Raw genomic sequence first — 27,504 nt, 5'->3', positions numbered from 1 at the left:
ATTAATCTACAGTGTTTCAATCAATTACAATAAATACAAACCCTTGAATGAGAAGGTGTTTCCAAACTTTTGTTGTGTAGATCCAGCATCCACACTGGACTAAATCAATGCACTGTTAAAGGTATGTTCTTCTGACGTTTACATAAAGGACATAAAATGCAATAGAATCTGTTGATATGAGGATTATAATCCCAGCTTGGTATTCCTGTGTTGGGTAATCTGAACGTTGGAGGTATCTCTCTGTCCTGGTGCCTCCTGGTACAACAGAGGAATGTTACGAGGAGTCTATATGTGTCACGCTCTTTACCTTCCTACTGAACCGCTGTGTTTATACAACACACCGCAAGGATGAGGGGGGAAGGTATTTAGAGACACGCTTCGTGGGTTAGTAAAGGAGTAGCAACCCCTAAACCCTCCCCTGAGGTCGGAGCGGGGGGAAGAATTCTAGGAAAGTCGAGGTTCTCCTCCGGTGAGCGTGTTCAGTCTCAGCCTGATCCTCGGGTGTCAGGGAAGCTTGTAAAGACGTAACACGAGTCTTTTCATGAGCTGAAAACTGACACCACATTTAGCATTATGTTAACTGCCATCATTTTAATAACAGCATGATTAACTCATTTATGTTACATATGCTTTGGGCGCAATCAGTGTGTGAGTCTGTAATGGATAGACAAAAACTACAACATATTGAACACATGTTGAGACAGTTACATGTGATCAGAGTAATTCATGAGTTTTACGTCAAGGTTTTCTGTTTGTAGGTTTTGTTCTGTACTGGACGGGACACACAAATCAACTAGAGGTTAAAGGGAATTGAGAGATTTCACTCATATGCAGATGAATCACTGATAAATGTACTTGTTGTTTTGCATCCCTCAAAAGATTGATTGGATCAGTTTGTAGTGCAAAAGAAAAAATCTTTAAAAACAAAAGCAAACATGGAGCAGGGAAACTCACATCCAGCTCACATTATAGACCCGGTGTGTTACAGTAAATGGTTTCAGTGTGTGTGCAGAGCTCTCCGGGTCGGCCTGTTCATGAGGGGGAATCGGCCCTGAGCAGAATAATGACCGCACTGAACAGAATGATTTATCAGCAGTCAGAGGCCTGACGCTGGACGTCCGCTCCATCTGCGTGTTTCCCCGCTTCCTTAAACGCTCCCAAATGAGCCGACAAGCAGCCCGGCCCGGCCCACCCCACCGACACATCTGCGCGACGGCAACAGGGGGGACAGATCCAGACCTCCTCCACTTGTGTTCATGCGCAGCTTGATTTAGTGCTCAAAGTGAAAGAAAAAGCAGATTTCAAGGCCTAAAGGTTGAAAAACGGCATGTTGGTGACCCTGAAGAAACACAGAGCGGTGTGAGATACTCTCTTCTTCTTTGAAGTCACTTATCACACATTTTAATTTAATTGATTCAATGAAAAAAACCTTTATGCTAGAATCAGGAAACACTCTTTTGGGCTGCCGGTTTGGTTGACTGGTTTAATTGGAGCCCCACGTACTGAGGCGTCCTTAAAGTGTGCAGCTAAAGTCTGATTCTAACCATAGACTGTATACAATATGGACGTGGTATCCATGATGTCACCCATCTGTTTCTGAAGCGCTGTTTTGAGGCCAATCGGTGGCAGCAGCCATATTGCTGCTGTCGAGTGATTGTAAGGTAAGGAGGCGGGCTTTGAGCCTCCTAGCCAACAGCTACAGTGTTCCCACCTGTCAATCAAGTCAGCTGTGCCTCTCATTGGAAGACTCATAATTTCAATATATTAGAAATTACCGCGTTATGAAAAAAATCACCCCCCATACAGTGTGTGCCGATCGAGACATGAGCTATCCAGACTACACTTGTTTTTTGGTACCAGGCTGTAAACATGTTTATTTCTGCTGTAAAGATCGGCTTTTTTTAATTGGTGTGTATGTGGTTTCTGGTGCTTCCAGAGCCAGCCTCAAGCGGATCCTCGATGAACTGTAGTTTTTAGCACTTCTGCATTGGACTCATATTTTTAGACCCGAGGTTGCTGCTTGATTCTAACCCTTCTCTCCTCCTAGTTTCCTTCTCTATCCACTGTCCTCTCTCTGAATACAGGCACGGATGCCCAAATATGAACTTAAAAATAAAGAAAATACTCTTAAAGTTGGCCTTCAGCTATGCATTACAAATAATCAATCGGTCACACTTCATCCAATACAAATGCTACATCTGGATATGGAGCTCTGTAGCACAAGGATGTGAGGTAGACTGAATGTGACTTTCATAAAAGAGGAGTCAAGTAAAAATACGATGCAGCGAGCAGAAAACCAAGATGGAAAACAGATCGAGCAGAGGGTTGAGGGTTGAGGCTGGAAACGAGCTTCTCCGCTGCGGTAAAGATGTCACAGCTGCTCGTTTAAAACACACTGGATGTGGAGAACAGGAAAGAAGTCAGAACAGCAAAAACAGTCATGATAAAAAAAAGAAGAAGCAGAGAGGCCATTTGTCTTGTTTCTGAAAGCCAAAAGAAAATGTTGCCTTCAGTGCATCAGTGTAGGAAAATAAAATCAGCCAGTTGTGTCATTGATTTTATTCCCCTGTAAAATGTTCCCGAGCAGTGGTACAGTGACCGAAATGTGACCTGAGGGGAGGGTGTGTGAGAGTGTGTGTGTAACTTCAGAGCACCACAGGGCACACTTAAACCCCAGTGACGGGAGGGGCTTTAAGTTGGTGTGGCTGGTAACAACTGAAACCTCAGCTACACACACACACACACACACACACACACACACACACACACACACACACTTTCAATCCCTGGCTCCATCCTCCTCACCTTGTACCTCTTAACTTCCTTCATGGGGTTATTAACTCTCTGATTGGGGAGCTTTCCTCCGAGTTCACCCCTATTTAGTTGTCATGGTGGCATGACCCGAGCACTTATTAGCTGACCCTCAGGATTAGTCCAAGCTGGAAACAGGGAGGGGGGGTTTGCAGGGTTAAGCCTTCACCTCGAGGTGCTCGCTGCAGCATCTCACAAAAACCTTAATTAAATTGCTGAGACACCGAGTCAGGAATGTTTGCTTTGCTCTCCCGCTCGGCTGTACGCACCTCAACCTCATCGCTCTATCTCCAGCTCTCTTTGCTTTTCCCAAACCTCCACGCCCCTGCTTGCCAACCAATATTAATTTAGAGGGCTTGTATTGTACTGAAAAGTCCTCACAGGGGAGTGCAGACAGTGAAAGGCAGCAGGGTGCAATGTGAGGTGAAGACAGCAGCTCGTGGTTGGCATATCACTGAGCAGAGTTATTAGATTTCTCTGAAGCTGTGCAATACAAACTCTCACTAATGCACTGCTCATGTATCCGTACGACACCATGTGCAGGTTTTACATGCAGCTCACAAAGATCACTGAGTTGTTTTGAACTGCTTTACAAATGTCTTATTACGCTGCATCTGCACAATCCACCACTGTTGATTCTAAAACATTTCCAAGGGCTGCAAGTGTGCAAGACAGCTATCAAATATGACCATAAGGTAATAAATTAAAGCCGATCAAAATAGGTATTAATCATCAGATTGTTAAATACTGTAAATACAGAGTTAATGACAAAGAGACAGCATGCTTTTGCTGCAGGGATGGCCCTAAATGTACATTTGCAGCCGTGTTACAGCAGAAAGGAAAGGAGGAGCTGCAACAGTTTTGTTCACTGATGATTACTTCAACTAGTGTCTCCCACTTTACTAACAGGTTGTTGTTGTTTTTTTTACCCCAAGCTATTTTGTCCCTTATGTCACACTGTAGTTACGCCACTGCAGTGTCTTCCTTCTTCCTGCTGCAGCTGTGATGGAAAATAACACCGCTGCTCTTCTGACAAGTCAAAAGTAATGTGCACTTTGTGTCAAAGGGAATTCATGTATCCAAAAAGTCAAAGTACTCTGAATTTGAGCTACCACCTATGAGCTATGCATTCAGGTGCAGCTAATCAGACGGATGTCAGTGGGCAGGAGTGTGAGAGTCATTACAGACCTGTGGCTCAGGTCTAAGGGTCAGCCTCAGGTTGGCATTGTGCAACAAGTTATATGCATTATTGTAGATACACTGTAAAATGTAATTTTGCACATTTGTTATTCTAGCATATTATTCTATGTCAACATGACAGCAGATTACTTAATATGTTGTGATAACACTAAATTATTAGTTAACATCGTCTCAACTACAAAATACATTTTGACTTGAAAATCTATGTCCAGATAAATCGGTAATGCATGTTGACCTGACAATGAAGGTATTTGGGTGGGCGTGTGGATTAAAAACGCCTACGTCATCACGTTTCTGCGACCGTTACCGAGGTGCATTGTGGACATGATTTTGGCGCATCGCGGACTTCACAGTGGGATGCTGAACTCTTGTCGAGTCGACACATGAACCTGTCTTCAAGGTGAGTAAAATTGATTATAAAATGAGTTTGGTTGCAAAAGTATCTAAACGTTTTTAATATTTAGACGCGCAACTTTTTTTCTAGAACTGAAAAGTTTGCCGAAACGAACTTTTGGCTCTAGCTAAAGTAACATTACCCGGTGAGTTCAGTTACCCTCCAACTATATGAGTAACGATGCCACATCGCCTCGGTAAGTGTTAAATGTGGGCTGGTGGATATATTCAACTAATTTCAGAATTGAATGCGTGAGTAACTTTACAGCATGGCTGCTATGCTGGTTGCGTTTGCCGTCTCATTTTACCTCAGCTCCCGCTTCAAGCGGTGAATCAAAGAGGTATGAGACTGAGCGGCTCCTTTGAAACCTAACATTCAGTTGAATTGGCTTTCTTTAGGTAACGTATATGGGGCACGGGTCCGTCACATGACATGGCAACATCTTCACATCGTGCATGCCAAGTTACAGCACTGCAGGGAAAAATGTGTGGCTGTCAAATGGCACGGACACACATACGTGACTGATGTTTTCTTTAGGAATGATCGTGTAATTATATTGTACAGGTACTGATGTTGGCACGAGGATATTGCAGCAGCCCCTGGAGTATTCCTACTGATATGCTGCGTGCTTGGCTAACTACATGTCCTGTACCATAATCTAAATAACATCTTGTTGAAACACATTAATAGAGAAACTATGTGCAAAATTAACTTTATGGTGCAAACAATATAATTAAAACGAACATGTTCCTTCTTTTATAGGTCCGTGGAGCCTAAATGGTGAAAAAAAGTGAACTGGTAAGTTACTTTTTTGTTTATTTCTGACCTCATCAGTATTACAATCATCCTATGAAATAATTATTGATACAGAGGCATCAGGGGGTGTCTGGGTAGGGTGCAAAAATAATTTGATATTACATTTTTCTAGGAGAAAAAACAAACTTGTTGCATAAATGTAGTTGTAACAGCATTCATAACTCGCTCTTTCTTTGTCATTACATTTTTCCTCAGGTATGTGATCACAAAAACAGCCTTTTTTCTTTTTTTTTATTGTTGTTGAATGAGGTGGACCTGTAAACTTTGTACTTTTTTCTGTGGAAATCGCAAGCGAATCTTTGAACATTACGAAAGTAGCCATAGACATTACGGTGCAAACTGTCCACTACCCTGCATATACACAGACTGTGCACAATATTTTAGATCTAAAAAATCCCTGCAGATCCATTTGCGAGATCATGGGATCATAGAAAGTGGTTCTACTGGACTTGTTGGCTTCAAATTAAAATGCTCATTATGTGACTTTAATGAGCAGGTTGGCCTAAAGCAATATATTACTCATCTTGGTAAACATCTGAGGAATAAGGAATCAGTTATCTGTCCTTTTAATCAGTGTCCTTTCAAATCAAGCAAATTCTCTAGTTTTTCTTCACATAAATGCCGTTGTCACCCACATTGTACTTTAAAAGACTTTAAGACTGAACTTATTGTACAAGAAAGTGTAACTGATGACTTGACAGAAAGTGAAATAGCTGTTGAATTGCAATCAAATGTTGGTGACAGTGATATTCCTGTGTCACTTGAGGATTATTCTGACATTGAAACAGCACACCATGACACAGCTGAAAAAATTCAGGGAAGGCTTGGGTCTTTACTTTTGCGAATGCAAGCAGTCTTGCATGTTTCCAAACTAGCCACTCAGGAAATAGTCAGTGAATTTTATGAAATTGGTGTTTTGATTGGTCACCTAAACGAGCATACAGTAAAAAATGTACTTGGAAAGCACTGCTGTAATACGGATGAAAACTCAATAACTTTAGTAACAGAAGCTTTACACAGCCTCAGTCCACTTGACTCCATTTCAGAAAGTGGGTGTCTGGGGTCAGACCAAAAAAGGTTGTGCTACTTCAAAGAGAAATTTGGTGTCATAGACCCAATTGAATATGTTTTAGATTTGCCATCAAAGAAAACATTTGTTTATGTCCCAGTCCTAAAAACTCTTCAAGTATTGTTAAATAGGGGTGATATTATTGACAAAATTTTAGAAGAAGCAAGTACAGGATCAAAACCTGGACATTATAAGGCCTCGTTTGACGGATCATATTTCAAAGAGAACCCACTTCTTTCTGGGGAAAATCAATGCATTTCCTTAGCTCTCTATATTGATGATTTTGAGGTCTGTAACCCTTTAGGAACCTCACGGAAAAAGCATAAGCTGTGTGCAATATACTGGGTTATAGCAAATTTACCTGTTAAATACAGATCGTCATTGTCTAGCATATACCTTGCTCTCTTATGCAGAAGTGTTGATGCCAAGACATTTGGATATGAGAACATTGTAGAACCACTTTTAAGAGATATCAAACTGCTTGAAAACCAGGGGATTTACATCAGTAGGTTGGGAACCAGTGTTAGGGGTACAGTGTTATATGTGTCATCTGATAATTTGGGAGCACATTCTTTTGCTGGTTTTCAGGAGTCCTTTAACGTTGATAAGTTCTGTCGTTTTTGTTTGGCCAGTCGTAGTGATATTCAGAGTTGTTCAGTACAGAGTGGGTCATTTTTATTGAGAACCAAAGAGTCACATAATGAAAATCTTTACATGCTGAGGGAGAATGAGAAATTGAAAAGTATTGACGGAGTGAAAAGAGACTGTGTATTAAACAGATTGTCTTACTTTCATTGCATAACTGGGTTTCCCCCTGACCTTTTACATGATCTTTTGGAGGGTATTGTACCTTTGGAGCTGTGTTTGTGTTTGAAAAAATTTATCGGAAAAAAGTACTTTACGTTACATCATTTGAACACTGTCATACAGCGGTTCCCTTATAAATTTTCTGATAAAACTAACAGGCCACAGAAACTTTCAGAGAAAGTACTTGTGAGTGAAACTATTGGAGGCAACGGCCATGAGAATTGGACTCTGTTGAGGTTGTTGCCTTTACTCATAGGTGATGTTGTACCTGAAAATGATGATGCTTGGTGTGTAATTCTGGAACTTAAAGACATTGTGGAACTTTTGGCATCCTCCACATTTACAGAGGAAAGCTTGTGTTACCTTGAAGGCAAAATAAGTGAACACAGAAAACTTTTACAGAATGCGTTTCCAGGCCTGAGACTCAAGCCAAAGCACCACTTTCTGGAACACTATCCTCATTTGATCCGCTGCTTTGGACCACTTGTTGATTTTTGGACAATACGTTTCGAAGCAAAACATAGTTTTTTCAAAAAAGTGGTCCGTGATGTCAATAATTTCAAAAACATTCTATTGACATTGTCCCTCAGACACCAACTTATGTTGGCATACTACCTGGATGTGCCTAATCTGTTCAAACCAACCGTGGAAGTTAAAGGAGCATCAAATGTTTCCGTGGACATTCTGACTGCCTCTGTCAAGCAAGTGATTAAGAAGAAATTTGGAACTCTAAGCAGTGTATCACTGGCCACAACAGCATTCATACATGGAACAAAATATACTAAGGGAATGTTTGTGTCAATTGGAAGCACAAGTGGACTTCCTGATTTTTGTAAAGTAGTCCATGTGTTGCTTGTATGCAACAAGCTTTTCTTTGTTGTTGAACCTTTCTCAGCTTGGTATCTGGAGCACCTCAGGTGTTACGAAGTCTGCAAGAGAGACCCCGCACAACTGATCGTAGCTGAACCTGAAGAGCTCAACCACTACACCCCCTTGACAGCATACACTGTGCAAGAGAGATTCCTGGTTTCTCCAAAGGCGTTTCTTGTTCATTGAGGTAATTTTTTATGGCTCATAATATACATTCTTTCACCCCATAAAGTTAAGATGGTCGTAAAATGTGTATCAGATAGATGCATAGGTTTAGTGTTGTACAACTACACATACATGTTAAAGTGCATATATATATATTTTTTTTTATTCACAATTTTAGTTTGGAGCATCACCTGGACTGGATCACCTGGTCACACCTTCATTGCAGCCACCGGTTAAACTCAACCAAAGAAGTTGCTGTCTGGTCTTTAGTAATAAAGGTCAGTTTTTGGAATTATTTTTTGTACAGTAATAAAGTGTTTATAATATTGTGTAGATACAGACACCACCACACACTGCTAGTGGGTCATAAGTGGTAATTGAGAGGGATTATTTTTGAATGAGTCTATTCATTGTTTAGTTTTATAAGAAAATTCTGCATACAGGACACTTAAAAGACTTGATCCAAATGTGAATACTAGTGTTTATATGAACACATTTAATCATGTTGTGAAATCATGTAATATCGGCTTTTTTGTATTTGTCTTTTTGAGTGAGAGTCATCATGCTGATGCGCATCATCCTGAGTAACGAAGACATTAGAAGAGTCACCATAGACAACTTGCCTGAAACTGTTGATGACTTCTGCTTGCTTCTGAAGACAAACTCGGATTGGATGGGGACCTTGTGGTTCAGTATCAAGACCCCGAATTTGATAATGAACTGTGTAACTTGAGCAGCATATCAGAGCTTCCGAAAGACAGAGTAACTTTGAAAGTGTACTACAAGTCATACCACACAGACTCAACCCTAGATACAGCAAGCCTGTCATCATCATCATCCCTTGATGAGAGCCCTGGTGGTAGTCAAACCCGTCAGCTACCTCAGCCGTTTGTCATTCCTTCCTTTTCTTTTGATGTTGAGTTGAAACTGAGGCAAGGAAATGAGGCCTACCACAAAGATGGGACCCTTCTTGACGTATCAAAAGACATGAAATCGGACATCTTGGATAAGTTAGCAGAAGTGATATATGTCCACAACCCCTACCCAAAATCTGAAGAGTATGATCAAGTGGCCCAAGCTCTCATCAACAAGCATCCTTGTCTGAGGGAACCAGGGTCTGTCCATGGGTGGTTTTGTTGGAAGTTCAGTTTGAAGTTTAAAATGGGTAACTTCAGACAGAAGCTGCGAGTGGCCGGGTGCTCTGAGCTCAAAGTAAACTCTCGTACCTCTGGTCCAGCTGGGCCAAAAAAACTGAAGAGGGCCAAAAAGTCAGAGGTGAATTTTCTGCCAGATTTTCCAGAAGGGATGATACAAAGTAATCTTGACATGGACAGATCAGCCATGGCCGTTGAGATGAAGAAAAGAAAAGTTGACTGGAAGCAAATTGGTGATATGATGAATGACACATTCCCTTTACGGAGAAAAGAGATTGTTGAAGATGAACCACTTGTGGCAGAAGTCAAAGAAAGATGGCCAGCATTGTTCTCTGAACAGCAGGTAATGTTTTCTCAGAAAGTCCTGAGTTGACATTTGTCATGTTTTCAAAAAATTTAAATGTATTCAAAATGCCTAATGTAAGCAGTTATCATAAGCATATGCTTCTACTCCCCCTCCTCCTCCCCCTCCTCCCCCTCCTGCTCCTGCTCCTCCTCCTCCTTCTTCTTCAGATTGTAGCTGAATTTGCTCGCCTGACATCTGTTGACCTGAAAGGCTCCCTATTTGCTGGGATTGACCAGTACCTGGCAAGGTTCCTGGAGCTGTACAAAGCCAAGAGTGGCATAGTGGGACTGACCAGGCTCACAAGACAGCTTGATGAAGACGTAAGTGATAAACATCCACTAAGTTTTGGTCAGCATAAACCCATTTAAATAAAAGACGGCTGAAACATGAAGACTGTCATGTTTTGTAATTGGACATTTGGTATTTTAACTTCTCTAGAATAGGGGCCAGGATAGGTTGGATACCATTGGAAAATAAACCATAAACAATAATTTGTATTGTTTGTTGGGTTTTTTTTGTTGTTTTTTTTTTTACCAGAGTTCCACACAGAGGAAGAGGACTGTTCTTCTGCTGGGCCTTCCTCATTATCTCAGAGATGATCCCTCACATTTTTTCAAGACTGTGGAGGTGAGCATGGTTTGTTAAAATTCTCTTTTACAGTTTGCGAAAATAAGTCAATTAATTGAAGATGGCTTGTAGGCTCTGAAAAGTTCTACTCACCCAATCATAACTATTAAATACCCTGCCCCAATTACCTATATCTTGTAGATGCCAGACATAAAAATGTGCACTCCATTCCTTAACAAAAGTAAAAGTTCTTTTCAGCTTTGGTAAAATTGATTTGTGATACAATAATACACAAGTCACAAACTGACTACTCAAGCCTATGCCTCATGCCATAGAGCTATGATATCCAAAAACTATTTAAAACCTATATGATAGCCATGATTCCTAATTATAAAAAAATTGGCAATGCACTTGATTCTCAAATTACTGTTAGCTTTTAATAGATCCTATAAAAATGTCCTTATTTTATCCTAAGGACAAAAACAACTGTAGAAATGATACATTTTTGTTTTTTCACTTTAAATGGGTCAGTCTTTTAGAACTACTTGCTGGAAATATACATATCAAATATGAATCACATTTTTGGGTTGTTTAAACTTTAAAGGTCAGTATGTTTAAATGTTGAACATTTGAATGAATTTATGTTAATACAAGGAAAGAGACCCTTTAAAGTCACTGTCACCTATAAATTGTTTACATAGGCTACACAAAAGATGTGTTAGTTAAGTTTTAAGTACTTTAAATATGAGATCAAATCCCAGACTTTCTGGCTAGTAGATGCCACCATGTGAACTGTATATTAACAAAAAATAGTAAGTGTTGTTTTTGTTTTTTGTACTTTTATGTAGGCTACAGATGATGAGCAGGTGTTCACCAAGGAGATGAAAGTGGGCATTGTGATGGTGAAAGAAGGAGAAGACATCGTTGATGTATCAGTCATCCTTGAGGAGGCGGTAGTCCTGTGTGGTCTGAAGGACATCCCAGACGCTGTTGCTATGCTGATGGGCCTTCTTTATGCCCTCAACATTGACTATCCAAAGGAACTGAAGTACACATTTGAAGTGATTCAGAAAGTCCTCATGAACATTGGTGGCGGACAGTGTTCCTCACTTGTGCATGGTTTAAGAAACCGACTCCTGCGGAAAACCATGTAACCCTGAACTCTGATGCTTCATCCCAAGCTTAAAAGGGAAAATGTTGCTGTCTGTTTTGCATTTTTTGCAAGGTTTCATTTGTCCTGACTGTAGGACTGCATTCAGTTTCAAGAAGGGCTTTCTTCATTGTTGTTGCCATGCTGGTTGTCTTTTTGCCCTCAACATGTGTATGGTTTATAATTTAATGTGTATAATAATGCAGATGTTTTTTTTTACGTGTCTGCATCTTTCAAGTTACCAACCTGAGTGTTACCATTCCAAGTGTTCAAGTATTATGCAATATTCAGTCTCACAACTACTATGCCATTTCAGCTCTATGGTTATTTTTACATGCTGGCTATTTGAACAGTTTTTTGTTGTTGTTGTCAGACATAGTACAGTTTAAGACTTAACTAAAATGTGAGCATTAAAAAGTGTGACACTGGTTAATGGGTTATTTTCATGTTTCTGTTTGAAACAAATGTGTGTCGGTTATAGGATTATCTAACAGTTGTTTTGATACATCAGTAAACTAATAAATATGAATCAAATAAACAAGACAGATAATTTTAATTAAGCTGAAATACATTTCTAATTTCAGCCAACTACTATAAGCAGTTCAGTAAACTAACAAATTTAATTTAGATTAACATTAACAAAAGGTTAACATAACTGAATAGTTAATTGAGTTGAAATAGATTTATTATTTCAAACAACTACCTGAAGAAGTTAAGTTAACTAATAAATATAATTTGAATAAACAAAAACAAAAGGTTGCGATAACTAAAAAGTTTAGTTGAGTTGAAATAGATTTATTATTTCAAACAACTGCCTGAATAAGTTCAGTAAACTAACAAGTCTTAATCAAGATAATTTATGTTGGTGTTATAACAACAACATTTATTTTTTGACCTAACGTAAAATTTTAAGGCAGCCCTTTACATCATATTTTTACGTTGAAACAACTAGTTATATTTAACAGTGTAGATAGATAGATAGATAGATAGATAGATAGATAGATAGATAGATAGATAGATAGATAGATAGATAGATAGATACTGTGTATTTCACATAATTAGCACTCTGCAGCTGTCTCCTTCTTCCTCGCTCTAAGTCATGGTTTCAGAACTCATTGGTGTAATGGATATCTCATATTTGAAATGCAAGACAACTATTAAAAATGTCCATATGATTATCTCAGAACATTAAGTCACATCCTCAGTCTCTTTTTGCTGCATCAGTCAGTCCACAACCAAAAGTTACATAATTTACAGTGATACAAAATAAATACAAGAAGTCCTCACAAGATGTGCAGGAATTTGCAGGAGTTTTGCAGAGTACCCAATCTTAAAAAAGTATAATGCATAATTGCAAATTAAAAAATACTGTAAACACAGCCCTAAAACGACAAATACAGCATGCTTTTGTTGTAATGCAGGTCCTATTTGCAACAGTGTTTGAGCAGAAGGGAGCTGCAACAGTCTCTGTCCCCCACTTTTTTTTAAATGTTATGCATGAAAACTCTAGATTAAATTAGAGAAACCTATTTTTTTTCCTTTACTTTTACAAACACCCCAAGCCATCAGTGAAAAAAATAGTTCACACTAAGTTTGATGTCAATTTTAATCGATTAAATCGATTAAAACATGACCATTTTTAGAGCTGTGCAAAATCAAATAAAGTGGAATCGAGCCATATCGTCCTCCCTCATCAGATAACTTCATGCATGGATTAATGCACCTGAGTGCAGATGTGTGAAAAGCGAAGAGCGCACATAAGAGCTCATTGCAGACGAACCACTTCTAGCAGAAACCTTAAAGTAACTGTTTTAAAAGCAACAAACAGCCCATGCATCCCAGAGGGAGTATGCTGATGTGTCTCCGGGATCAGCAGCCAATCACGCAGATTAACGTCCCCTAATCTGAGGTGAAAACAAACAGCCACGAGTGACAGAGCCCACAGAGGGGCAGATAACGACCTCCTAATCCGAGACATTCGACACAAACACGGTCTGAGGCAACGACCAACGATAAGAGCTAATCCTGTTTCCACATTTCTCCACAGGAAACACTCCTCTTAGTGTCTCTGTCCGAGCCTCCCTCTGAGCGCGTCTGACGGCTGATCCTGACCCGAGATAGAGACCTGTGCGCCGGGGACAGGAATGCGAGGAGACGCGGCCACAAGGGAGGCTTTCACATGTGAAGCATGCTGGGGTGAATTATTGGCACTAAGAGAAACTGAATGCTGGATCGATTATCACTGCTTCTCACTGTGTCAGTGTTTACAGAATAACCGATTAACTGTGAGGTTTTAATCGATAACACAGCATCTGAAAGACTTCAACACGAAGGGGGGATTCTGGGGCGTAAAAGCAATCAAAACCACTTTAATCTGTACCGTGGAGCACGTAGAGTTATGGATCTATCAGGTGTAATCACAAAGTGCACAGAATGCTTTTCTGTGAGTTTCAAAATCACAGTAAAAGTGTAAGAAAAGCGCAGGAGACGCTTACCTTGGCACAGTAATCCAAAATCCGCCGGAATGCGCTCGAGCAGCTTTCACCCAAACTTTTTATCCACTTTCGGGGTGTCTCTCTCAATGCAAAGGCAGAAAGAAATCAGTTTAAAGCCCTCTTCTTCCACTGCACAGGAGAGAGGACTCGTTCTCCAAAGTTCTGCACCATAAGGTGTATCAGTGCAGCACACTCGCTCCGCTCTCTCTGTCTGTCTGTCAGAGTGAGAAACCCGGCTCCGCCAGCGTTCAGGAGCGCTTCAGACTCCTCAACTTCTTAACAATAGCGCTCATTCAAGGGAAGGAGGCGAGGAGTTAAACACGCTGAGGGAAGGGGAGGGACCGTGTGGAGCCGGAGCGCGTGGCCGTGCGCGTCCCCTATGGCAGCCTGCACCTGCAGAATATTGTACACAGCAGGAAAGATGCTTTAATGCCTAATTAATGTTTCAGGCTGAAATACATCTGCAGAACAAAATGCAGTTTACAACTTCATGTTACTTTCTCAATGAATGTTATTAGTGCCTCCAAATATGAGTATTGTGCAGTATTTTTGCTTTCTTTGTTCTTACTGCTTTTTTTCTTTTTAAAGATGTTGAGACATGTTTGGTTCCAGTTGTGATCAACTCTGTCTTAACCCTCCTGTTTCCCTCAACTTTACTAACATATTTTATGCTTGAGGTCAATTTGACCCCAGCAATTTAAACCCCCAGAAAATGATTGTTACAGGTTCATGTATCAGGTACTTTATGTTTCTGTGTTGACTATCTAAATATCCCTTTAAATAAAATGTATTTGAAGCATAAACACAATTTAAAGCATTCAGAAGGACTTTATTTGTAAAACAGAACATCAAGCTGCTGCGAGTTTGTCATGCTCTCGTCGGCCCTGCCTTGTTTCTATGTTATCAAAACATATGACACAGGACTCATCATTGAATGTCTTAAGAGACATGGTAGCTGGAAATATTATATCTCAGTCTAAAGGTTGGCGGTTTGATCCCAGCTCCTGCAGTCACATGCAGAAGTGTCCTTGGTTATAGTGACCTCAATATTATCCAAAAAAACCAAAACAAATGTGTGTAAAATGTTGATATTTCTTATGTTATATACAGCTAAAACAGCCTGGGGTCAAATTGACCCCATGGAACACCGATGCGTACATTTCAACACTTTAATTTTGTTTTCCCAGTTGTCCCCATTAAATTAGGAAAAGTCATGAAAAATGAAGCCAACAAAATGATAGTCATTAATTAAGAGACATTAAACATGGAATGGGGTCCAATTGACCCCCAGGGGTCATAATAGGAGGGTTAACTTTGAATTGCATTGGTTCAGGCATTCAGAGGTATTTTCAAGGACACTTGATGAACCATTAGATCTGTTTTTTTGGAGCAGTTAAGTTGCATCAGTTGTTTGTGCTTCTGGTTACTGGGGCAAGGATGTCACAAATTGGAAACAGATCACAGACACTTAATAACTAGTGCTGTGAGCTTTAACGTGTTAATCAGGATAAGATTAGGGTCTGAAATTAAGGCGTTATCTTTTTTTAATTGCATGCTATTTTGTCCCTTTTAGCCCTCTGTAGTTAAGTCACTGCAGTGTGTTCCTGTTTGCTGCTGCAGCAGTGATGGGAAAAAAGGCTCAGTGGCCAGTTCAAAAGTAATATGCACTTTGTGTCGAACAAAATCAATATATTGCAAAAGTATTTTGAGTTTGAGCTGGCACCCATACAAGCTAAACATTCAAGTTCAGCTAACCAGAATAATGTCAGCAGGCAAAAAAGCCTGCAGAGCACTATTTTGAAGTGTGTGCCTCAGATGTAAGGCTCGTCCTGAGGTGTGCATGTTGGGACCAGTCGTGTTTTACTGTCAGGAAACACATTTTTCACACATTGAAACAATCAGTGAAGTTCTGTGTCACAAAAAAATAGCTGAAAGACACTAAAATGCCACACACGAGCAGAGGGGAACTTCAATAATGGTCAGTTATTCTCTTAGTTTATCACTTTAAATAACTCATTCACAGTGTGTGCTGTTATTTTATCTACTGTGAGTGAAGAATCATTTATCAGAGCTGTACTTAACTGTAGCTTTACATTAGTTTATCTTCCCTGTTGAGATTGTAGCAATTAAAACTCAAGCAGGACCAGATAAATGATGCCTGAAAATACATCATGTTTCCCCTCCAGCTCTCTGCAGGGAGTTTGTTATGAGTGAGAGTAAAGTCCCTAATCAACGGCAGGAAATGACCTTATAACACAAGGGTTTATGGGTATAAGGAGAGGGATGTTGAGGTCTGACAGCTAACAGTTTTTTTACAGTAGGAAACATACAGGGACAAAATTAAGCTTCTTTATACTGAATGTTTTCAGATATTACTCATGTATAGCTGAAGTAACAGAGAAAAGACAAGATTTTGTTTGCAGTGCTGCAACGACCAATTTTCAAAACATTGAGTCCAAAAAATGCAGTCAACCACAATAAAATCAACTTTTTAAAAGCTCTGCAGAGTCAACTTAACAAATCCAACAACGCAAACTTTGCCCCCTCTAAAATCTGTAGCAGCAAAAAGAACAATCGTCATTCAGATCTGATCCAGAATGAACTCTTCAGGACCTGAAGATGTCAATCCAGCAGTATATTTTCCTACTATTTATCATTATGTTTTTGTAAACCAGAGTGAGAGCTTCTTATTGAAGGATGCATGACACTAAACCTGCTTTTACCTGTAGCTTTAAAGTTGCTTAAATCCTTATAAGTATTTCAATGTGCAGACGATTTGTTTCCAGTATGATAGCATTATGATAGGAACCAACTTGCTTAAACCAACACTTATACACAATGAGAAATACTTTGACTGTTAAAGGAGAGGAGGAATGATATTTTTGACTAAAAATAAATAACTTTTATTTGTGATTATTTTCTTGTAAATGTACCTTTTTTTCTCTTATGACTTTAATTTACTAAAATTACGACTAAATTCTCATAATATTAAGACTTTGTACTCAAAATCTGAAAAATGAGTTACTCTTAATGCGGCTCTAAGATAGATTTGATTTATTTTTATATGCTAGCTGATTTTTAGTGTTTTTTAATGCTTGAAAGCAGCTTTTGCATTTGACATATTCTGTAAAGATAAAGCTGTTTTGCCAAAAAGTCCACACATTCACTTTTCCGTAAATCAAAATCTGACACCTTATCTTTGACTAACCGTGAGTCCTTTGTGTCTTACTGTGTGTGAGTCATGTAGGATCAGGACTTTGTCTGGACTGAGCTCACACATGTTCTAACTCGTCTGAATGACCGTCTCATGTCAGACTCTCAGACTCTCACATGTCTCACACTGTTTATGTGGGTCTGTAGGGTGATGTAGCTGCACATTCACACACTTCTTCACTTCATAGTTACATGTATGTGTCTTGTTCTCTATTTGTGTACTCTGAATGTGTGTGTGGCTGTGTTTATGTGTGTGTAGTGGTGAGAGACACTCACAGGTATATTTGTAAGTCAGAGATGCTGCTAACTGTTTTTACTGAGCTGAGGGACTGCAAGGTGAAAACGATGAGGCTCTCAGGTTTCAATGTGTTCCTGAACGCAGCACGGTCCTGCAGTTTGAATTTAGTGTCTCCGCTCACAGCTCATTTACAGCTTGAGGTGAGAGGAGGAAGTATTTGCTTAGTGGTGCTCTTGCACTAACTTTCCCAAGACTGTGTATAAATACACAGGCTTCAAGAGGTTGAACTTCTTTGACACAGCTTTATTTAGAAGAGACAAGAAGGTGAACAAAAGAAAGATTTGATAGTTTAGTTGTTAAGTTGTGTCATTAATGTTGTTACTGCAAAATCTGATATATAGGTTGCAATGAGATATAAAAAAAACAGTCTGTGTATGGAAAAATAAAGGTTCAAACTCTCTTCATGCATGATGGTTCCACAATGTGCTGTTTCTGTGCAGCTGTGGAGTTCTTTCTGGTATCATTTTTGGAGTTTGCAATATTATATCAGTGTGACATTTCAGACCATGACATGACCACAATGCTGCCATTGACAATACTAATAACATAAGGTAAAAATATTTATGTTTGTTTTGTAATTTTGCAACTCTGGGGATAGAAGTTATGATCATCTGATGTTAAAGGTGACATATTATACTCTTTTTCATCAAAATATATTGGTCTAAGAGGTCCCCAAAACATGTCTTTAAAGCTTATGCTCAAAAAAACACTTTGAAATCAGATTTTGGCATGCCTGTAAACCACTCTTTTTCAGCCCTGCTCAGAACAGGCTGTTTTCTGTGTCTGTGCCTTTAAATGAGAATGAGCTCTCTGGCGTTGATCTAATGTTTACATGTTGGCTGAATATACATGGCTGCTCACAGACCCGCATTACTTCAACCCTCTGAATTTGATCAAGAATCTGATCCTGACGGAGAGGCGCCTGCAGCAGGACCTTTCTGAACCATTGGTCACAGATTTAGTGTTTCTTGTTGTTTTATTTGTCAGTATGTCGACGTGTGTCTTGGTACACAGCTACGAACATGTAGCTATGTGGCTATGCTAACTAGCGCTAGCACTTTTCCATGAAAAATAAAAATCATCCACTGGATCTTCAAATCTGCAGACGTGGGGAGTAAAACCGACCTTTGTGTTTATTAAGACAGCCTACAACTAGCATGCCTCCCTCCTAAGCTCCTTGTTAGCACAAGCGTGTGCAGGTAATGAAAAATGGAGGAGGGGTTGAGTTGTATTTTATACAGTCTATGGGCTGAACAAGCTTCAAACTCTGACTTCCGTTACAGACCGGATGTCGTTGTGACATATGAAAAACACGGAAAACTGAAATGGCTCGTTTCACACACATTTACAGAAAGGTGGAGAAATCAGAACAGGGGCAGATTGGATTTTTTTCATTTTCGGGGGGTTTGTAGACATACCAGGGAAACATATTTCAGGTAGAGACCCATAAAAAAGTCGGTTTTGCATGATATGTCACCTTTAAGTTGAGATCTTATGAGAACAACAGAAATGACCTCATTACACGAGAGAACATAGTAAACAAAATGCACGTTTGTATGTCTGCTTTGGGCTTCCATAGAAATGTACATTTGAGATAGGGAAAATTAAATACATGTTATGGTGCAGTTGTAAGTTACTTCTGGGTATATTCTTCAAAGTGGATTCTCTCGACATTACAGTAAACTATGGTACACAAGACACTTTAACTTTATCAAGGACATTTCATGCAGGTACTGTATGAATCCCAATCTACCGTATATGTCTACATCAGTGTGTTTGACTCCCTAAACACGGCCAGCTGTGCTGTGAGATCTCTCCTGTAAAAGAGCTGCTTTGTTTTCCGTGTTTGTGTGTGTGTGGCTGTGTTTGTGTGTGAGTGTGAGTGTGTGTGTGTGCCCTTACATGGTTGAGAAAGAGGAACAGATTTTGACAGGGGGGCGAGAAAACAAACACGACATCACTGATCCTTTACACACTGGTGGTGTTTTATCAGCAGCTCTGAACAGTGAATCACTAATGTGGGATTTTCTCATGGGAAGAAATCAATACAGCGAACTGAAGAAGGGTTTGTCACAGATCAGATCAACCAGGACGGAGGATTAAAGAGTCATTGTGCCCGTTTAATCAACTAATCAATATTTTAAAGTCACAAACCCAGCACGTATAGAGAATAAAGGATTGGAAAAATTGTGAAACAATGATGTGGTTGATGATTGGAAAAGGTTTGACTGAATGTCTTTCATTTGTAGCTTTGAAAAGAGGCTGTAGTTTCTCCCCTGAGATTATGAGTGTGTGTAAAGGGCTTTGAACTATTTAGAAACTCTATATTTGGATTCAAACGTAGCAGAGATTTAGCTGAAATGGTCAAAGGGGGAATTCTGTTGCACTGGGTTCAATTTTCCAAAGTCTGCTGATGTTATCCAGGATATCTTTTTAGTCAGAGTTAATACTACAAGACCTTGATGGAAAACCTGCACATTAACCTTTGGGAGCATGCACTTTGAAGGATGGGTGAATTCAGTTTTGGTGATATGTTTCTATATTTTGTTGGCGAGTCAAAACTTGCATTGGTTCAGATTTTTAAGCCTTGCAGCGCTAAACTGTTGTTGCACATAAACTGTTAAGAAAAACACAAACTAGTGTGTAAAAAGCGGAGCGAGTCTCCTGAGCACCAGAGGACGTCTGCAGTGTGTGTAGTGGGAGTGTTTCAGTCTGAGTGTTTATGTGATTCACACAGCTGAGGCCGGGGAAGGCTTGACCCTTCACAGACTTCCACAACACAGCGGAAATGACTCCTGTCCGTGTAAGACCCTCTCTTTTCTTCATCCCAAACTGAAGTGTGAATGTGACACGAAAACAAAGAGGGGATGAACACAGAATCAACCTGTATGTGTCTGCTCTTACTTCAGGCTGTGTGTTCACATGTGTGCATATATTTACTGCCCACACAGCAGTCTGTAGTTCAACATTGCAGGCATTGGTAGTTCCTTTAATGAGGGCTGCAGCACAGAGAGAGTTTCTGAGAGGAATTGTTGTGGCAGAGAGGAAAACATGAAATAACACAGAGGAATTTAAGCCTGGAGTTACTCTCCCCAGGGGAGGCAGGCAAACTGACTGTTTGGTCCTGAGCCAGCAGCTCCACAGGAAGACGACTACGGCAGCCATGTCTGCTTTTTATTCACATCTCTCTTTGTACGTCGGCCTCTCTCTGCCTTTACTGCAACTTTATAAAGATGAGTCTCCTTAGTAATGAATCAATTCTCTCTCTGCCGTTTTCTATATCTCTGTGCCATCTTTCCTCTGCGTGTGTGTGTTGTTGTTGCCCCTCTCACATGCGTGTATATTAATAGAACTTTTCTCCACTGATGATGAAGTTACCTCCTGTACGCCGTTACAGAAACACACTCCAGACACACATAACCATGCAGACTTCAAGCCAGAGAGGGCACAAACAAAGTGCATGTGTGTGTGTGTGTGTGTGTGTGTGTGTGTGTGTGTGTGTGTGTGTGTGTGTGTGTGTGTGTGTGTGTGTAATACAGTAATGTAGCCTAAGTTGCAGCTCAAGTCTTTGCAGTGAAGTCAGGAGTGGTTTGAGTTACAGATTTAGTATAAAAGATGGACCTGTATTAAAGTAAAGTTTATCCTCAGTTACAGAAGTTGTTATGAAAAGTATCATCACAGCTCGTATCCACTCTCTCCTGCACACACTCACGCTCTCTAACTAAAGGTAGTAAAGCTTTCATGTGAGGCCTGACCATGGGGAGTGATTGAGGCTCAGTGTCTTGCTCAAGGACACTTTCACATGTTGCTCCTTGTTGGACCTCCTTAAAAAAAAAAACGGAGCAGCCTTACTTTTGCTTTTTCACAGGCATCATGACAGTCAGGCATCTGGAGAGCTTCACGTGCATTTGGATGAACGGTGAAAGTAGAGAACAGGGGGGAGGATACTCAGGGGATGGAAGTGAAAGGCCATTAAGTTATTTTTGGTAAAGATAAGAAGTCTCTTGGGAGATGCAGGAGATGAAGAAGACAGACTGTATCGATCCCTCAAGGGGGAACTCTGCAAACAGTCTAAAATACACAACATGCACACTCAAAGAAATAACTTGTTGGGTGAACGTAATAAATCATGGAAAGAATTTCCACATAATTAAAATGCTTTCATTTAGTTTGACACAATTTTGTTGAACCAACTAATGGTAAATATTGACGTTACCATTACTTATTTGCAATGTTTGGGTCCAACTTAATTTGTAAAGGTTGTTTCAACATATTTAATAAGGTAGAATCTGACTTCATTGTCTTGGGTCACAATAACTTGTATAATATGATAATGGATGTTTTTTTTTTTTGTTGTAAGTTATATTTTTGGGCTTTTCGTCTTTATTGACAGGACAGCTAAAGAGAGACAAGAAACGTGGGGAGTTAGAGAGTGGGGGAAGACATGCAGCAAATGGTCGACCGGCCGGGAGTCAAACCAGCGACCTCTGCGACGAGGACTATAGCTTCGATACGTTGGGCGCTTAGACCACTAGGCCACCAGCGCCCCAATTGCAGTCAGTCACAGGCAATCTCTCCCAACTCCCTGTTATGGCTCTTCTTTGCCAGAAGCACGCTACCTTAGCTGATGAATAAGGCAAGTACAGACTCCATGTTGACTGGTCTGTACTGAACTGGAGACCCTTTGGTTCCAGACAGTCCCCACAGATTGAGCTACTATTCCTGGTACGTGCAAAGAAAAATGGACGTCTGCACAGGGGGAAAGACTTGGCTGCAGAATGAAAACCATGCAGATGTTTGAGTGTGCAAAGTGATAGATTTGAGCACTCCAGCAGGGAAAGATGCTTAGAGATGTCCCAGGCTCTAAAATTGACTCGCTACCAAACTTCTATTTCATAACTCTCTGATTTATCTCTGCCTGTGAGAAAGGAGGGATGCTTTGCTTAAGAGAGAGCGAGGAAAGGATGAATAGGAGATGAAGGGAGCAATGACAGAGGCTGAAGTGACTGAAAGAGAGAGTCAGAAGAAGTGGAAAAGAATGAGAAATGCAATTATGAGCTCTGAGTAGTGAGAAAGGAGGGAGAAAAACAACAGAGAGAGAGAGAGAGGGAGGGGGTGACAGAGGGAGGTGGGAGGCGCCGACACTGACATGGGAACGCATGTTTACTCCTCGCTCCAGACTCTGCAGTTGTTAGTCCCGTCAGTGTTGTTGTTTTGTTTTCTCATGGCCTTCAACCTCGCCGTGAGGACCACAAACACATGTTAACGACGTTTCTCACAGCGCAGTCTGCACAGAGTCATCAGCGCTGCAAATGAGCTGCAGCCAGACGTTGTGTGAGGACGGTGGCCAAAAGTCACAAAAACTGAGACACAACCAAAGAAGCAGAATCAAAAACAGGCTCAAATAATCCTGCAGTGTGGAACTCACAATCATGAACTCATCAATTTTGTTTATTAATAACAGATGGAAATGAATTGTCATTTAGTTAGAGTCCCACATACTGTGTCTCAGTTGTCAGTTGCACATCAGCTCCAACCACAGTTTTTAATCTGGTACTCCGATGCATGCACTACATCCATTTCAAGGTTACAGCTGATAGAACCAGGTGGGGTTAAAATCCACTAAACCTGTGTATGACACCAATTATCATTAAAACATTTAACATAGTGCACTTTAAAATCTTACAAACATTATGATTATGAAAGGGGGGATAGACTGCAGTGAAGTGGAGAACAAGACTCTATTCTTCCATGAGTTGTTGTTGGATGTCATATTAAGATGAGGGAGGAGGAGAGCACCGTCAAACATGACTGTCTTTATGATTCACATTTCCATAATCAGCAAACCATCCAGTGATCTCTTACTAGATTAGATGAGATTCATCTTTAATGTCATTGTGCATGTCACAGGTACAAAGAAACAAAATACAGATTGCATCTAACCAGAATTAACTAACATATAATACAGCTTATTGTTACTTCTTTAATTTTAATTGCTAATAACTTTTTAATATTTGCTATTTTATAGGCTCTTGTTTGCTTTATACTGTTTTGCACTGTCTCCTTTGCTGCTGTAACACTTAAATTTCCCCGTTGTGGGATGAATAAAGGATATCTTATCTTATCTTATCTTATCTTATCTTATCTTATCTTATACAGAGGTATGGATGATATATACATACACTTGCAAGAAAAAGTTTGCAAACCCTTTGGAATTACCTTGATTTCTGCATAAATTGGTCATAAAATGTGTTCTGAACATCATCTAAGTCCCAGCAATAAACAAACACAGTCTGCTTAAACTAATAGCACAAAAATAATTACATGTTTTCATGTTTTTATTGACCACACCATGTAAACATTTACAGTGCAGGGTAGAAAAAGTGTGTGAACCCTTGGGTTTAACAACTGGTTGACCCTTGTTGGGACTTTGATGAAGATCAGAACACATTTTATGACCAATTTATGCAGAAATCCAGGTAATTCCAAAGGGTTCACATACTTTCTCTTGCAACTGTATTCAAATTTTGCATGTATTTATTTGAGTGACTATTACTACAGGTATGTACAGGCTATGAGTATGATTATGGTACACAGTATTGATAGCTATACAGTATGTACAGTAGGGGAATTGTGATTACAGGAGATTTTACAGTATGTTTTTCAGTTTGTAGTATGTCTGTGAAAAATAATAACTTTATTTAAACAGCACCTTTACAAACAAGGGTTTACCCAGCGCTTTAGAATACAAGCAAAAGTAAATTTACTCATATAACATGATAAAATGTAACAACCCAAACTACACAATAAGACATCATAAAAACCCAAACAACACAACGCCTCTTTATTTTTATTTAGTCAATTCTTTCAGTACTGCTTTACAAATAACTCTGTATACATCCTGATGACATACAGTAAGTCACAGTGTGTTGAACATATATAGATTCAGGCCTATTACGTGTGCAGCAGAGCGGCGTCTCCAGCTGTTTGTTTAAAGAGAGGTCGTTTAAAAGAAATGAAGGAGAAAGAGGCCGTGTGTGCCATTATGTACACTTGTTTAATTCTCTCTGTATACAACCTACGTTGAGTTGTGACATGTTTCTGTGTGTTTTTGTTTGCGTCTGTTCGTGTGCGTCAGGGGAGCGGACCGCTGCGTGAGGCCTTCAGCAGCCGGGGGGAGCTGCTGGTTCTCACAGCCCACAGAGTGACTCTCTGACAGGGATCGTGAGAACCTGAGTGGCGGGGGTCCTTGTGGTTTGGAGGAATTGGACAAAATGTAAAGGGAAGGGAAAAAAAGCAGTGATCACAGATGTTAACAGTGTAACAGTTTTATATGGTGAGAGGAAGGAACTGATGAGGATGCTTGAGGACTATTTTTAGAGCAAGACGGTTTAAAAAAATCTCACAGCAAAAAACCTGTTACACTCACTCCTCCATACAGAGCAGCAAATTAGTTTAAAATGAATCATGGTCACCAATAATGGAAGAAGAATTCACTTTACTTTAAGTAAAATAAGTAATACCACACCATAAAACAATTTATTACAAGTTAAAGTGTATGTAAGTGTTACTGAAGCAAAATAAATCAATGAGATATACCCAAATTACTCAAAATAAGAGCAACCAATGGCGACTATTCAACACACAAATGAAATATCCCCTGTGGCTTTTATATAAAGACCATTACTAGTGTATCATTTGTCAAATATTCATATAAAAGTAGGTTTTTAAACCTCTCTTCTTGTCTGTTTAGTTGGAGCTTTTCTCATGTTTTGTGTCAGACTCTAACCTGTGATTTTATTTTAGCTTGTTTGTTAAATCTGCTGAACTTCCTTCTTTAAGAACTCAAATCAAAGAGTTGACTTCAATATACATGTGGCCTCTGACCACCATGATTTAGGATTTCAGGGTGTCCTACCTTTAGTTCGCCACTGTAAAGCTCCTTTGAGGAACCATAGGTTAGTGTTGACTTTGGCGCCCCCTGTGGACAGCAGTATGTCTTATCTCTATGCAGGTCTTACCCTGTGCATGTTTAAGACGTGTTTTCTGAAGACAAACAAACATCCTGTTGTATTTAACAGTCAGATGTGTCACTCGTGAATATTTGCTGTAAATCACCTCTTATGACATTTACCCAGCAGCTGCTTGAGTATCAAAAATGGCAACAAGGAGTCAGTGTTGTTTACTTATTTAACTCATAATTTAATGAGTTATGGACAACTAGAGATCCCAGTGTTGCTGCCAGAAAACTATAATCTGTTTGTGTTTGTGACTTTATGGAAATTAAGAATTTTGCTCTCAGTGTTCCAAAGGTATCGTGTTTACAAGATAGACACAACCTAAAATATTGTGTTTACAATGAGTGAGCCAGTGATTTTGTCCCTTAAAAATTATTCTACTTACTTTTTACCATGATGTCCCGCTCCTTATTGTTGCAGTTATAATATTTTTTTACTTTTAAGAATTAAAAGTAGATTCATGATAGTAGTTCAAAGTTTCACAACACACTGTAAACTGTTGCTCTTCTGTGTTTAGGGGGACTAGTTTTCCAAACAGAGCCAGTATTTGAACCTGAACCAGGACGTCTGTTTCTCCCCTTCCCTCACACCTGTCTTCTTTCTCTCATCCCTCTGTCTCTTCCTCTCTATTCATAACACCATCCCTTCTCTTTTTCTGCCTGTGTCATTCATCTCAGACTGCAGCTCTCCTCCTGTCACTGCGAGGCTGTGTGGTTATTTATGGCCTGGTGAATGGACAGAGATAGTCTGAGACCCAGAGCCTGGCCTCTTACCCCTCCCCTGTCTGCTACCACTAAATCATCCAAGTCTGGCTTACTAGGGTTGATGTTGTGGACTTTTTACTGAAGCTAGATTTATTTTAAACTTCAGATGTGTGAGGTTAAAGTAACTTATTTAAGCACTATTATTGATTTCCAGTCATTTTTCTGAGGATCTCCTGAGAGAAATGTCCATCTCTGCTAGCTGCTCCTGTTAGCTTACTACTGACTTTGTCTGTCTGCCATTAGCTGCTGGAGAAGTTGGTTACTATAAAGTGAGTTACCAGAGTTTTCAGTCAGCCGAGGTCTAACTATGGGCCAATAAAACTAAGGATGTAGGCATTTAAAAGTCATCATCCTCGTTAGTCGGCACCAGTGTTATTAAGCTGTAGGGCAGCTGAAGCTCTAGTCATTGGCTACAGCCATGATGCTATGATGCTCTACCACCCAGGTGTAAATAATCACAGATGTCACACAGCATCTTAATGCACAGCATGATTTGTCTGTATTCTGATCCAGAAATTGGAGATAAAGTTCTGTGTAGGCTGTCTCTGGTTAAACTAACATATAAACACTCGTCAGATGTGTAAGCAGCACAGGTATGTGGGTGTTTTACCTGCAAGGAGGACTGAACGCTGGTGGTGCCAACTCAGACTCTGTGATCCTGTGTTGAATAAATTGTAAATTACCTTTAGATTGATTGGTTTCAATTTAAATTTCCATTCATACGACTATGAGATTAAAGCTCCTGTGAGGAGGTTTTATTTGTATTTGTATAGTACTTTTCAATACAAGTAACAAAGTGCTTCACAAAAACAATAAAAAGCAGAGGAGCAATAAAAGCAAAATGACATTAAATGCAGAGGTAAGAAGTTAAAAATCAAAATAAATTCACAAAATAGACCCTTTTTTATAAAGGTGTGTCTTGAGTAGTGAAATAAAATGAGGGACTGACTCTGCAAGTCTGATCTCAGCTGGCAGGCTGTTCCACAGTCGGGGGGCTCTGACAGCAAAGGCCCTGTCTCCTTTAGTTTTTAGTCTAGACCGTGGAACAGCAAGCAGAGCACTGCCAGAGGATCTCAGACTGTGTCCTGGTTTATGTTTATGTTGTTTATTATTATTATTATTATGTTTATTCATTTTTTGATGAATTTAATGGACTTTACCATCAAAATATTTCTGAGCTGAAGAAAACAGGACTGGACAACTTTCTTTATCTGTGGCTCAAAACTCAAGCCTGGTCAAAAATGACTCTAAGGTTCCTTGCTGATGTTATTGCATGGGTAGCTAAATTATCTAGATTGGGCATGATGAGGTTTTTTTTTTGCTGCTGGGCAAATTAGAATAATTTATGATTTATTGTCATTGAGTTG

The 27,504-nt window shown here is 39.8% G+C and overlaps 3 protein-coding genes across 5 annotated transcripts in view; 2 read left to right on the top strand and 1 right to left on the bottom strand.

Moving 5' to 3' along the window:
• LOC117815727 (vasorin-like) overlaps positions 1–14,120 on the bottom strand; it is a 49,324-nt gene extending 35,204 nt beyond the window's left edge. The window contains exon 1 of the mRNA XM_034687613.1: positions 13,845–14,120. The gene's annotated coding sequence lies outside the window, so the exon portion shown is untranslated. The remainder of the gene's footprint in view (positions 1–13,844) is intronic.
• LOC117815725 lies at positions 4,202–8,795 on the top strand. Of its 3 annotated transcripts, none has more exons than XR_004631842.1 (5): positions 4,203–4,411; positions 5,168–5,203; positions 5,417–8,154; positions 8,311–8,410; positions 8,684–8,795. XR_004631842.1 is itself a non-coding variant. In XM_034687610.1 (4 exons), exon 3 carries the CDS (start codon positions 5,466–5,468, stop codon positions 8,151–8,153), a length of 2,688 nt encoding a protein of 895 aa, XP_034543501.1. In that variant the 5' UTR covers positions 4,202–4,411; positions 5,168–5,203; positions 5,417–5,465; the 3' UTR covers position 8,154; positions 8,311–8,427. The 3 variants fall into 3 exon arrangements, 1 of the variants encoding a protein (XP_034543501.1); XR_004631843.1 differs by having other exon boundaries at positions 4,220–4,411; positions 7,993–8,154; XM_034687610.1 differs by lacking the exon at positions 8,684–8,795 and having other exon boundaries at positions 4,202–4,411; positions 8,311–8,427.
• Positions 8,798–11,782, top strand: LOC117815747. Its single transcript, XM_034687640.1, has 4 exons — positions 8,798–9,629; positions 9,800–9,952; positions 10,170–10,259; positions 11,048–11,782. Exons 1-4 carry the CDS (start codon positions 9,120–9,122, stop codon positions 11,351–11,353), a joined length of 1,059 nt encoding a protein of 352 aa, XP_034543531.1. The 5' UTR covers positions 8,798–9,119; the 3' UTR covers positions 11,354–11,782.
• Positions 14,121–27,504: the final 13,384 nt, after the last annotated feature.

This window comes from Notolabrus celidotus, chromosome 7, assembly GCF_009762535.1.
Source record: "Notolabrus celidotus isolate fNotCel1 chromosome 7, fNotCel1.pri, whole genome shotgun sequence".
NCBI lineage: Eukaryota > Metazoa > Chordata > Actinopteri > Labriformes > Labridae > Notolabrus > Notolabrus celidotus.
Note: the sequence above shows the minus strand (reverse complement) of the source record. Positions and strands in the feature narration are given on the sequence as shown.